Genomic DNA, 14,736 nt, shown 5'->3' on the forward strand with positions numbered 1-14,736 from the left:
TTGTTGGCTTCTTCCCTAACTATGCAGCGAATTGTGACAGATTCAATGTTTAAAAATATAAGACATGGAGAATAAAACGCCAACAAGCATGGCGTTTAACAATGGCAGAAGTATGTAGAGCGATCACTCTACAATCTTAGCATCTTATTGTTTATTTATGTCCTGGGCATGCGCTGCTTCGCCTGAAAAAAAAAGTGACGCACGCAAAAGAATCCTGGTAGGTACATACATGATGAGCGGAAGTGACGTCCTGCGAGGGGGCGGCGAACTGACATTACGGGAAATCGAAAGCTAAGGGAAATAGTAAACAGCAGGGGCTGCGAGCTGCGGGAGATTACCCCGTGGGAGCTGAGACCATAGGACGGAATCACAAGGCGTTCTCGGAGCAGCAGCACGATGGGGGCGGCGTTGGGACTATGCTCGGCCGCCAGCTGGGTAAGAAGGGTGCTCGCTATAGCGACGGGTGTTCAGTAAAGGGTGCTGCATTGACGCAACTCTGTCTCACCGCCGCAACGATCTAGCCAGTGGTATCCATTCTCTCACCCTTGTGCCTCGATATACTCGCATGTATATGACTTCAGGTTTCCTTTGTGCGGACGGAAAGCAGAGCTGTATCATAAGTGTTTGTTTTGTTTTTGTTCCTGAAAAGGCGGGGCCTGATGACTGCATCCGAGTGTCATGAAGACACTGCAGGACAGCTGCGGCTTGCGCGGCCTTGTGAGCATCAGTTAACGACTCCGTGGCCGCGGTGACAAAGCAGTTGCCACATGAGAGCAACGTCAGCTGCGTGTTTTAGCTGAGCAAGAGCCCCGCAGGCGGATCTTACCGTCTGCCGTGATTATTATTTACTAATATTGTATATTCTTTGGCTCACCCACCAGTACTATGACTCTTGCCCTGAAGTGAGCCTGCACAGCAGTCGGTGCCATACAGTGGCACCTCGAGCTGTTGGGCTGTAACTTGTTCAGTTGCCCAAGGTCAAGCCCGCAATATTACCGTCGCTCTGTCCTCATTGTAGGTGGTTCCTAATCGGGGTCAGGCTGGGTTGAAGATAGGTCCGGGCACCAAAATAAAACTGGCCCCGTTAGCGATTCAGATGGACAAAAAGTACCCCCCGTTTGCAAATCTGGGCACTTTTGAACTTTAAAAGACATGCTGTATAAGTAGGGTGACCAAGTGGCTTGGGTGCAAATTCAGGACAGTGAGTGTAAAAATTCAGGACAAAAGGTCAAAATGCAGGACAAAAATTCAGGAAAGGTCAGAATTCAGGACACCAATTTGGGACAAAAGGTACATTTTACATCAGAGGAGGTCGCGCGATATTACATACGTAAATTGACAACCAACATGAGCACAAATCAAAATAAGTTTATATTAGTTTGATAGAACATTGCACTGCACAGGTTGTGTGCCTGAGTGAAACTTAAATACCTGTGTTTGCATATTGGATGCACCTGGGTAACATCATCAAAATGAAACCTCTACCCACCACAGAGCTTGGCCCCTGGTATGGTGACAGGAACCCATAAACAAAAGCAGTTTGCCATGCTCTGGTAGGAGAAGACCCAGCAAATACTATCACTGACCCATTAACATTCTGTATGTGATAATTAGGGCAATTTACAGAATGATAATGGGCTAATAGCAGCCTGTGCCAGGTCAGGAAGGGGCTGCTGCAGGCCACTGATCACAGCAGGAGCCGAGCTGGCCCCTGCAGTGAGAGTTATAGGACTCTCAGACTGCTTGTAGGGGGCAGCTCACTCTAAAGTCTAAAATTACAGGCAAAAGGCGTCCGTGGAAGAATTGTTAACGGACAAGAAGCCCAAATTATGGGCAGTCCGTGAAATTTACGGATGGTTGGTCACCCTATGTATAAGTGTTTCACAGGATATAGAGGACTGCGTGGATTTCAGCTTGCTGCTGCAGTTCATGTTTGCTTTAATATGAGAGACATCAACGTTAAAAACCGACACAACAGACCATAAAACAGGACCACAAACAACCTAAGAACCGTCCCACACATTAGTATGTCATACCAGCTCTCCGGGTACTGCCTGACTGCCGCTATAGGCAGCACTGGCCTTGGGTATAGGCGAGCTGGGCCCATATTCCGCAGGGTCGCAGCAGGGATATCCCTGACTTAATTTCATGCAAACAGCAGCGCGTCTGTCCCACTTGGTCTCAATTGCTTCCCGTTAAAGACTTATAATCAATCCCGAATGTAACTAAGCGCGATTGTTAGCATCCCATAAACCCCCTGCCCTCCTCTCATCTTCCTCACACTTCACAACAAACAGTAATTTTCCCGATCAGTCGGATTTAGGGCTGGCCCTGGAAGCCAGTCCAAACCTTTTCAAATTCACTTATTTTATCTGCTCCAAAATCAGGTTTTGAGGGTCCAATTGCCACCTTAAGGGAAGTCTTTTGTTGCAAACCTTTAAATGCATATTTGTAGGGTTACTTGTGACCTCATTTATTTGTCAAGTGGCATACATTAAAACTTTGACATCATGGGAAAGAAAATACTGAAAGACAAAAATTCTGATATTGATTAAGAAAGAAATACAAACTTTTCAGGATAAATAATGCAGTTAAAGGAAGTAGCTTCATAACCCTATTTAGTCTCTCACTTTAATGGAAACACGTCTCTATTTCATTCCAATCTGAAGTACAGCCTATGCCGTACTTTATAGACAAGTAAGCATACAATATGAATGTGAGTTCACATATAAACCAAACCTTGTCTCTTGATTCTTGATTTTAGAGTCGTTCAGAGGAAGAATTGTAGGACGCATTTGATGTGGGCAACCCTCTTATCATGGAAGACAAGGTTTTATTTGGGAGAGCAAATTGGCAGAAAGATGTTGTTAGTACCCTAATCTGTCACATACAGTCCCTTAAAATCCTGATGTCAGTGATGCCGCAATGTGACATTCAAGTGTGGTCTGCCTACTGGAGGGCCATGATTGCTTTGAACCTCAGCAGAATTTCCAATCTATCCATAATGAGATGGTGTAATTTGTTGGTGTATCCCTTTGAAGGAAATTGGGACAGACCAGTTATTGAGCCCTTTATTTGGGTCAGTTGATGGTTATTTGTTATGATCCATCATTAATTCACCTCACAAGAGCACACTTGGATTTACAATATTGAGGTCTGAATATTTTGGTATTTCCCTATTTGTTTAGGTTGAGCATAGGCAGCGCATGCGCTGTCTATTCGAGACATGCAGTATCCACTCTGTGGGCTTACAGTCTGTCCGCCCATTGTCTTTTCATTTGTCTCTTCGATTATCCTTCTAAAATGCTTGCTAGTGGTTAATCCCTCCTTTTTAGGTTTCGCTGGAGGGCGGAGCTCTTAGCTCCGCCTCCAGAGAAATCTCTTGATTTCAGTAAGAAAATGGAATACGCCCCCCTGTCCCATTGGCTAGCTCCATAAATGGAGGCTAGCCATTGGAACAGAGATCTGTCCGTCAAGGCCGGACCAGATTCGGGGGCGTTCCCGAGATTTTTTCCCAGGGCGGAGTTACGTTTTTTCCCGTTCCCTCCCCTTTCACTGAAAGTCTGTCCATTCCCGCCCCCTCCATGTGCCTTTCCGCCCCCCCTCGCTGTCCTGTGCACGTTTCCCGCCGTCCGTGTCCTCTCCCGCCCCCTCCCGCCGTCCGTGTCCTCTCCCGTCCTCTCCCGCCCCCTCCCGCCGTCCGTGTCCTCTCCCGCCCCCTGTGTCCTCGTAGGTGCTTGTTTATATATGCAGGTGTTGGGGTAAGCTTGTCTTCGCCCTGCACTCTGCATTTCCCAATACTGCGTATTGGCTACACCGGGTAGTGCTGTATTATACTGGTTTCGACCCTGCAATCTGTATTTTGAAGTCCTGCCCTTTGGCTAGCCTGTGCGGGATATACTCATGCACGTTCCGGGGCGCGCCTTCCCGCCACGCCGTGTGTTGTTGCTGCTCAGTCCCTCGGAAGCGGCCGCAGATGGCGCACAGCTCTCGGTGGCGGTTTCCTGCACGGCCCGGCACGGGGCGGCGACTGCTGGGGCCTCGGACCCGGGTGGCGGCTTTACTGCAGGCCCCCGGTGCAGCGCCCGGCTATGACGCAGCCCTGCAGGTGTCGGCGGCCATTCGGGCAAAACCTGCGACGTTGGAGAGAGGCGCTGGGAGCGGCGGGAGAGCAGGTGAGATCCCAGACCCAGGGACCCTTGGCGAGAGCACGCCCAGTAGAGTACATCCCACGGGTAGTCCCACTGAGCCACGGTAGCTTCTTACAGCCACACCCCCACCAGATCCAACGTGCGGGGGCGGAGCGAGGGTGGGGGGAGAGGTGGTAGCAGATGAGACCTTGGACAGCGTTATTCGGAGTACCCCCCACACACACACAATATAAGACACAGCCTTCCTCGCTCATTGTGGCCACAGAAAACCCAGCCAGCTCGAGACCCCTTATCCCGGTACGGGGGATTGCATGTTTAGACCATGATTCAAGTGATTCACAGAAAAAGCTCTGGAAGTCTCTTAGCACTTTACCCTCTTGGGCTGTTGTGGTGCAGTGCCGTGGCAGGAGTGAAAGTGAGATCGCTGATCACAGGGAGGCAAACTTACCCGAGGGGACCTAGAGAAGTCATTTGTGGTATTCCGGGGACTCCCTTGAAGCCCACGCCATACACCCTATACTCAGGTGCCAGTACTCCTGCGATGTAGCGTGGCGCTGAGTGAACAGGGCAGACTTCTGGCTTAAAGGGGCAGCCCTACCAGAGCGAAACCCAAACATTTTTATCAGTTAAGGATTATACAGCTTTCTTGCAGCCTCAACTAAGCCACCAAACTTAATAATGACGAGGTGGAGTGAGGTCAGATTTGGCAGCCCCCAGCGGAGGCTTCCAGAGGAAAACTCTGCGCCATTCTCCCATATAACCACGCCCCCACTAAAGCTCAGCCTGTTGCTTTGCAACGAAGCTCTGGAGTGAGCAAATGAGACAGCTGACTCCTAATTGGACACGCCTCTTTAGCGAGAGGTAATTCCAGAGAGCCACTATCCCTCACCACGAAAAAGCCAACTTGGTGTCGGAGAGCGAATGGCTGATGATTAAGCTAGAATACTGACAATTGGGCTGGGGGAGGAACTCCTTCAAAGACAAGCATTTACAATGCAACGGTTTCGCCTTCGGAAAAGTTAGAGCTATTGGCAATGTAAATGACAATGCCATTTATTTATCGGTTTTCAAAACCAACACATAAATACAAATTTTGTCATTTACAATGCCAATAGCTCAAACTTTTCCAAAGGCGAAACCGTTGCATTGTAAATGCTTGTTGTGTTTTGTTTCCTCCCACGAAGCACCGCCCAATTACTGGTATGTTTCTCGTTTTGGGTTACTATTTCTTCCTGATTGTGGTTGACCAGCCCTCCCCCAGAGTGCTTGTTCTCTCTCACTCTCTCCAAGAGCGCTGTTAAAGAGGCCTATGAATCTTGTTCTTCTCTAATTACTTTGACTTAAAGGTGAGAGGATATCATGGTGAGGCTTGCCTGTCCCCCTAAGTCCACCCCCCCCCCCTTCATGGTGTGAGCAGTCCCCTCACCCTCATCGCTTCTTGTTTTTATTATTCTTCCTTGCCACAACCAGCCTCTGACACACACTCGGCTCTTCCACGTTCGCCATAAAGCTACACATGCTGACAAGCACTTCGGTTGCAAAAGCCCCAAACTGCGTCTGTCTGTGAGACTTCATAGTCTGTTCGCCACAGCTTCCCTCTACGAGCGTGTAAATTGCAGGGCTGTGGCCGCTTTCCCTCCAGACAAAATGATCGGGGTAGGCCGTTGTATACTTCTCTTAACCGCCACACCCTCAGGCTCTCCATCACTCCTGTACCATGTGCTTCTGTGCACTCGTTGCTGCACAACATCGACTTTCCAGTGTGACTGTCCCTCACCTGTATTGCTGTCTCTGCAGAGACCCCAAACAAATAACACCACCCACTCTCATCACACACATACACACACTCCACAGCAGAAGACTCACAAAACGCATCACTGTGATAGAAGACCATACACAGACATACAAGCACACGCACTTGAGCATCACTCTTCCGGGGCCATGCACGCGCTACCACAGTGGGAGGCACAGGACCGGCATAGGTGTTCGCCAGGGGCGGATTCTTAATAAGGGCGGGTGGGCTGCGCCCCTACCCTTTTTGCCTCCGTTATTTTTGTAATTAAATAGTGACTCCTACCTTCTGCAGAAACAATCATCCTGCATATTTTCTGACCCTTTTTGTGCGCGAGGGTCAGGTAGCGTCAGCAGACAGGCACATGCTCTTACTGCGCATGTGCCATGTTGCAGGTTTTTCAGAGCTGGAGCGACTTGAGCCCTAGTTTGAATCGTTGGCAGTGCTTTAAATGGGCCGGTACTCGCCGTTACTGAGTACCGGCACTTTTTATTTTTACCCAGCCGAGTACCGGCACTTCTCCACTGTACCGGTACTCAGGTTCTGACAGATAACGTGGGCACTGACTGGTGCCCGAGGGCCAGCTGATTGACGGTTTTTGGCAGCATGTTGGCCGTGAAGTCTGTATTATTGTGTTGTGACAACTGGCAGGCTGCCTGATGGGGCCTGAACGGCCAATTAGCGGCCTGACGCTGGGTCGTCTTGTTAGTGCCTTATAAGAATGCTGGTACAAAGGGCCATTTTCACCAATTGGCCTCCCAGTGGGATCTGATGGTCTTTCTCCTCTCTCAGTTTCCCCTGCAAATCCACCTCACCCCGCCCACCTGCTGGGACATTGAGTCCATGATGGACGAGGACGTGGTAGTGGGCTCCCTGGTGCTCAGGTGAGGTGGGAGGTCAAATGACTTCCCCATGGGAGGCAGTATTGTTCTTCTCCCTGACCGCTACCCTGCTGGACTCTGCATGCGCTGGGGACCCTGCAGTATTCACTGTCTGCCACTGGAAGCTCTACTGCCCTGGGGCTTTCTACCGAGGTGAGAGGAGAGAACATGGGGGTGAGTGAAGGTGAAGAGTGAGGGGGGAAGGAGCAGAGAGTTTAAAGTAGGAAAAGGCAGAAGGGGCAAGCGCAGACAAAGTAATGTAAGAGGTCCAGACGGTTCTGGAAAGAGGTAGAGAGGCGTGGAGAGGGCAGATTAGAAATGGAAGGAGTAAAATATTTTGAACACAAAAAAAAGAAATATAAGGAGTGATGGTAGAGAGTGATAAGATACAATAGGGGACAGAATTAGCTACAAACGGGAGAGAGGTGAGTGTGGGAGGGATCGCTAGGTTTGAGATATGAAGACAGATAGTGTGTGTTTGAGACGAACAGAATCGGGATGTATTTGAAAAGAAATGCAAGGAATGCTTTTTTGTGTGTGTGTCCTCCTGTATATATAAGGATTACGCCAGATGCAAGCAAGTAGGAACATTAGAATTATTATTTTAAGAAGCTGTAAATATTACAAAACAAGGAAATATGAACATTTGGCGTTTGTCCTTCATTTTGTGAAATCAGTTAACACATTTTGTTTAGATTGATACATTTCTTATGTTTTGCTCTGTCCTGCAACCAATGTAAGTGCCAGAGTCTCTCTCGCCCTAGAGCACATTGATTATTAGCCTGAAAGTGTTAAAAGTACTGTTGATGGCTTCGCACATTCAGGGTTTTAGCTATTAATCTGCACATATGGAAAGTTTGAGACCACTATCTAGGAAATCAAAGGGCAAAATGAATACTCAATAGAAGTATTTTTGTATCATGTCTTGCTCCGCCTCTAACCCCGCCCACTAGCCACGCCCCTAGCTCAATTTAATGAGTACCTGCACTTATTTTTTCCCATTTAAAGCACTGATCGTCGGTCAGAATGCAATGCCACTCCTCCTGCCTCACGTATTCCACCCTCGCTGACTGACTGCCTCTTGGGCGCTTCAGGCTGCAGCCTGTGAATCCCAATAGTGCGTGTCAATCAGGTTCACCTTTCTTCCCAGCTCGTCACATCATTGGATGAATCAGGAAGCCTCACTGATCCCACCCTACTGTGATGAGTTGGGAAAGGGCGGCAGCAGTAGACGCAGAAGTTAGTGACGTGCTGGAAACAATGGGGAGCAAACGATGTTTGCTGAATGACAAGAGAGTAATGTAGGGTGACCAGAATTTTAAAGCCCAAAACCGGGACATTTCACAAAAATAGAAGAAGGACTACACTTTTACTTCAAGCGATGAGAGCGCTCCTCAGCAGAGAATTACAGAACAGGCAGTAAGAACATATATATAAAATGCCATTTTTAAACCCAGTAGCTTGCCTGTTAATTAAATTGCTTTCTTGAAACAACTGCTAACTATCCCTGCTTTGTAAAACTTAAGAAACACCTCACACCGTTTTCAGTCGACCCTCTTTAAAAACCAGGACATGAGCTACATTTCTTGAAATTTGCCGGGACAGCTGGTTAAAAAATGGGACCGTCCTGGCAAAACAGGGACGCCTGGTCACCCTAGAGCAGGGGTCTTCAAACTGTGGGGTGCGACCCCCAGGGGGGCCGTGGAGTGATGTGAAGGGGGTCGCGCATTCACAGTCACACTTCTGCCCTGGCCTCCAGGGCTTCAGCTTCCCTCCTCCCCATCCTGTGTCTCAGCCCGGGCTGCTGCAGTGAAGCTTGCGCTCCTGGGGGCTCGGCTGGGCAGTGTCTGGAGTCTTATCTCCGGCATGCCGAGTTTTTCACAGGTCTTTAAAGACCATTAGCATATTTACATGCCTTTGTTAACTGGTTACCAAAGCTTAGTTTTTTTATGGTTACAGTAACCCCTGGGCCCCCACTTTAGCCTATTCCTTACATTTGTATTTTTACACTTACTGCTGTAGTTTGAGAATGCATTTAATGAAAAGGGATATCAAGTTTAGTTGCCAAAATAAACATGCCTGCTGTGTGTTTAAAGAGCCTGCAGAGACCTGCTCGTGACACTAAATAGTTATAAATAAAAAAGTATGTATTAATTAGTTATGTGACTTTTCTGTCTTTATTCTCTTTAATTATCAGTCATGGATCATTGAGGCATCCCTAGAACACAATTAAAAGTGCTTTCTATTTATATTTGCTGTTCTAAGTATTCACAGATAAGTGTCAAAAATACAGCTTTAGGTGACTGCTTATTTCTGGGCCATCAAAATAATGAGCTGGTAACCCTAATCATTACACTGGAAGTTTGTTGCAGGATCAGCACATTATTTATTTCCTCCACCCTCGATCCCTGATTAATGCCATTATAGCAATAGTTTAACTTATATCTGAAACCCTACGCTTCAACTTTCTGGTAATGCACCCTTCTTTCAGACTACTCACTTCTCATTCTCGCCTTCGTTTTCACGTTCACCCTGCACTCCCAGCAATCACAATGCACTCACACTCATCACCATGCACTCACACTCATCACCATGCACTCACACTCATCGCCATGCACTCACACTCATCGCCATGCACTCACAGCGATCGCCATGCACTCACAGCGATCGCCATGCACTCACAGCGATCGCCATGCACTCACAGCGATCGCCATGCACTCACAGCGATCGCCATGCACTCACAGCGATCGCCATGCACTCACAGCGATCGCCATGCACTCACAGCGATCGCCATGCACTCACAGCGATCGCCATGCACTCACAGCGATCGCCATGCACTCACAGCGATCGCCATGCACTCACAGCGATCGCCATGCACTCACATCGATCACAATGCACTCACTCTGATCACCATGCACTCACTCTGATCACCATGCACTCACTCTGATCACCATGCACTCACTCTGATCACCATGCACTCACTCTGATCACCATGCACTCACTCTGATCACCATGCACTCACTCTGATCACCATGCACTCTGATCACCATGCACTCACTCTGATCACCATGCACTCACTCTGATCACCATGCACTCACTCTGATCACCATGCACTCACTCTGATCACCATGCACTCACTCTGATCACCATGCACTCACTCTGATCACCATGCACTCACAGCAATCACAATGCACTCACAGCAATCACCATGCACTCACAGCAATCACAATGCACTCACAGCAATCACAATGCACTCCCACTGATCACCATGCACTCCCACTGATCACCATGCACTCACATTATTCTCCCGCTCACCCTGCACTTACAGTAATCACAATGCACTCACATTGATCACCATGCACTCACACCATACACCCGCTCACCCTGCACTCACAGTGATCATAATGCAATCACACTGATCACAATGCAATCACACTGATCACCATGCACTCGCAACATTCACCAGCTCACCCTGCACTCACAGTGATCACAATGCACTCAGTGATCACAATGCACTCACACTGATCACCATGCACTCACAACATTCGCCCGCTCACCCTGCTCTCACCGTGATCACTCTGCACTAAAAATGCGCTTGCTTTGTTCACTCTGTACCTCACCCTGCCGTCACACGAGCACACTTCTCTCCCTGCACTCATGTGACAGTTAACTCACCTGTCCCCCCCCTCACTGCCCAATCTGTAGCTCACTCAAACAAGGCCATCACTAACTATGTACTAATTCGTCCCCCTCTGCACTTACAGCCGAACCCAAATTCATATGGTCACCTCACTCACCCTGTAGTCACTCCTTTAACCCTACTCTCACACTGTAGCATTGCTCACCGTGCAGTCACATGGGCCCTCTTGTCACCCACACAGTGCAGAAGGTTAAAGTGCCTGGTACAAAGAAGATGTACCATGCACATCACAGAACTGAGTGTGAGTAAACTATGAGAAGCGCTATAGAAAAAATGAAATGTTTGTCAGACAGGTGCTATAGAGAGATGAGGTGTATTCTTGGTGAGTGGTAGTGGGGGAATTCATGGAGAAGGTGGAAAGACGCACTGTGTGCGACCAGTGCTTGGGCCAGCCCTGGCTGGGAGTGTTAACCCCCCCCCCGAAGTTTGAGTCTAGTGGATCCCCTGCTTCTGCCTATTATTATTTACATTTGTAGTGCGCTACTGTTACCAAATGGTGTCCTGGGGCTAATAACCATCTGCCTGCAATGTGAGAGAGGGATCTGGGGTTGCGAGAGAAGAGAAGAGAGGGATGGAAGGAAGGGGGTTAGAGGAAAGGGGCATGGGTAAACTGCTTAACTCTGCACAAGACCGCCACGGTTTGAAGGGACCCTTGCTGCTCCTGGCCATGGCCAGGTGAGCTTCTAATGTGGCAGCGCGTATTCCTGCGGAGTGGGAGGCCCTTCACAGAGGTTGACTAGATATCTTTCTGATGTTAATTGCTGTATTTTGGTTATAAACTGGTATTGATGGGGTGAAATCTTTCCTCAGTTTTACTGTGTTTTAAACATTTCAAAATAATAAAGCAATGCTACCCCAAAATACGCAGCATCACAAAACATTATTTATATTTTCTACTCGCACAATTTAGTCAAGCCTGTCGCATAATTTGGTCCTCACCTTCCTCATAATTCCAGTAGCCCTGCCTAGAGGTTTAGTAATTTTTGTCAGGAAGGGGTCCTTACGCATGAAAATGTTGACAGGGGGGTCTCGGCATTCAAAAGTTTGAAGACCTCTGCCCTAGAGTAATGCTACTGCATGTTCAGCTCAGGTCCGTACAGTGAGTTTGTCTGCAGTTCTCTGTAAAACCTGAGCAGTCTCCAAAAACGGAGTTTTTAGGTCGAGCGTAGCGATGGACCTTTTGTTGGCGTGTTAGGGGGAATGTGAGACCGTGTACAGGCACGAGCGTCTCCGATTTGCCATCGAGGGCGCGCACGGCGCCGTGCAGATGCCATGCCTCTGATTCACAGCCTCACTCACGCATGCGCACACAGACACACACGGCGCCGTGCACATCCCCTGCCTCGTTTTCCAAGTTTTTACCAAAAGGAAAGGTTTCTTCCACCCCACAAAATCAGTTCCACCTTAATACATCATCCCTTTGTTTATCAACAGTACTGGGCACCACACATGGCAACCTGATTTTAAGAGAACTTCACATACATTTACTGGTGTGCCTGGTCTGGGGAGAGAGTGCTATGGCCCCGTGAAACTGAATGACAAAATCAGGGACACGTCGTGGTTATAGTTTAGGCAGGTCCCAGTAGTATTGGTAAAACGACAATAAAAGGGCTCATCTGAGAAATGTATCTAAATCGGCTATTTTCCTGGTGCTGGGCGAGGCGTTGTTTCTTCCTAAACACAGGTGAGAGATAGGCACAGATATTTTCTGCTTGTGTAGGTGTTGGGAACACTCCCTATCTTTACCTTTGTCTTTTCCATCACCCACATTTTGGGTCCCTCCACCACAGACCAGGGACGAAGTCCTCCTGCTGCGGTCGGTAAAGTGACCCCCCGACTAGCCGAGCACGCACTGGAGAGCGAGGCAAGCCCTGCCCGGCTGATGCACCGGCTGTGCTGCTTGGTGCCTCGCCTCGGCTCTCACCCATTGGTAGCAAGAGAGCTGGAGCAAAACAGGAGAAAAATGAAAAATACTCACTGGCTTGCGTGCGGTCTGCGGCTAGCAGGACAAAGAGCAGCGCGGCCCCCAGCAGGGCAGCGGCAGCCTTCATTGTGCTCGGTGTGCGGGAGCCCCGGCCTGGCTGGGGCGCTCCTGGAGCCTGTCTTCCTGCTCGGCGCGCTCCGGTCTGCTCTTCCCCTGCTGCTGCCTCCGGAGCCAGCACATCCCAGCCCTGCTCCTGCAGGGGGGGGTGGTGGGGTCGATCTCCGGCCTTGCCCAATCGCTGAGAAAGTTTGCATACATATGCTAAACGACCGGGAAGCAGGCATTTCACTTTCGCTTTTCCTGTGGTGTCAATAAAAAAAAAAGTGTTAAAAAAAAAAAGAAAACAACAGATGCGGCTTCCCAGACGTGAGCAACACGTGTCAGTTCTGCCACTGGGTACTGCCCCCGTTTGCTGCTGTCATCCCGAGTCCCGAGGGATTGTTACTGAATTTTGTGCAGACTGGAATGAAAAAACGTGAAAAAAGGCAAAGAACATCAAAATGTGCCCCTTTTCCAGCTTCTGCTTCGAATTAGTCTAAACTGTTTGTCTTCACATTAATCTTTCTAAAAAACCACGGTGACCTACCGTTGCCCGCGCGCAGCCTCTTCATCTGCATACCCCTCCAGCTGCGTGTGTGGGTAACGCAGCCCTTCAAATTACACATTTAAAATGACAACGGCATACGCAACCTTCTGTTATTGGAATGTTGTAAGGTAAAATGGTAATCTCCGTGGCAGGAAATGGCGTAATCAATGGCAAACACTGTATGCAGATTTACCACCTGACCAGGTCAGTATTTTACTTGCAAGACCTGCGTTATACTGTCCCCGTGAGTAAAAACAGAGGGAAAAATAGGAAAACAATATTTTTTCCTTTTTGAAATATACATTTACAAACAACAAATTCAAAACACAAATAATTGTTTACAGCTGTTCAAACTTTGCATACAAGGGGCAGAACTGCTATGTAAAAAAAAAAAAAAGAATGCAGAGAATTTTACGCAACATGTTGCTCAATGACCAGCTGCTGACCTTTTCGTAATCTTCAAAAAGGAAAAAGATGATGACCGTTATTTTGCCCGAAAGAGGCTGAAACCCTAACATGAGGGGAAAAGGCTGCTTTATAGTAAGTCTGACTATTCACTTAGAAAAAGTAGAACTATTTAGCCGGCCGCCGGAGGAACTGTGAACTTTATCCACTATTTATCCAGAAGGTGGCTAAATAGTAGAGATTATTTACTATTTGGCCGGCTGCCTTGCAGGTAGCAGAGACACTTCACTGTGTACCCTTCCGCTGGCTAAATTGTGCAGATTATGCCCTGCTTTGCCAGAAGGTACAATTAGGCTTGTGACGCAGATCGCAAATATACTTTATTACTTATTGGACTGCTGACTAAATAGCAACAATTATGCAGTTTGGCCAGGAGCTGCACAAATACCAGAGAAACTTCCCTTTTTACGCAGTGGCTGGATACATATCAGATGCTATATATTATTTAGATGGTCTCGCATTTACGCGAGCTTGAGCTCTTGGCATTGTAAATGACAATGCCCTTTATTTAGGTTTTGGTTTATAAAACATTCATAAAAACGCATTGTCGTTTACAATGCCAATAGGTTAAACTCGTGTAAATGCGAGACCTATAGCATTGCAAATGCTTGTTTTTTTTTGTCATCCTGGGTGTCCGGTGGTTGTGTTTATTTCGCCTGCAGCTAAAGGTGGCTTGAGGGAAGGGGGCGACTCTTGGTGAGAACAGAGTTGGAAGTGGGAAAATTCTTCTGAATTAAGTTATTTATGTTTTTTAGGCAGCAGCACAACGTGGAATACAGAATTGATTCTGTATCACATCTGTGTTTTTCATGTGCATCACGTACATGTCTTGAAAAGTGCATTGCTTTGTAGTACGTGACCTTTGCTTTCCACTAGTACGAATTAAGAATATAGAACTGGTGAGCAGTATTCTATATTTACTGCTGTGTTCCAAACCATTCACATTCCAGTTCAACACGCAGTGACGGACTGTATTTGTTTAAGCTTTCGGCTTGAAAGCTGTAAATGTGAGGCAGATCTGAAGGACCTTTAGTTGTATGGAATGTGCTGCCAGTAGCAGTTACCTAGAAAAACATTTATTAGCCTGGAGTAGAAATATAAAAGTCTGTTAAATACTGCATTTTTTTCAGTACTCACAAAAGTAAATTTCCAAACGTTGGGCATTATCCTCGTACAT

General features: G+C 47.8%; 1 protein-coding gene across 1 annotated transcript in view; it reads left to right on the top strand.

Annotated features, from left to right (window-relative positions):
• The first annotated feature begins 231 nt into the window (after positions 1-231).
• SERINC1 (serine incorporator 1) overlaps positions 232-14,736 on the top strand; it is a 164,633-nt gene continuing 150,128 nt past the window's right edge. Inside the window, exon 1 of the mRNA XM_078648461.1 lies at positions 232-435. Within this exon, the coding sequence (XP_078504587.1) occupies positions 397-435 (39 nt within the window). The 5' untranslated portion in view covers positions 232-396. The remainder of the gene's footprint in view (positions 436-14,736) is intronic.

This window comes from Lissotriton helveticus, chromosome 6 (assembly GCF_964261635.1).
Source record: "Lissotriton helveticus chromosome 6, aLisHel1.1, whole genome shotgun sequence".
Lineage (NCBI taxonomy): Eukaryota > Metazoa > Chordata > Amphibia > Caudata > Salamandridae > Lissotriton > Lissotriton helveticus.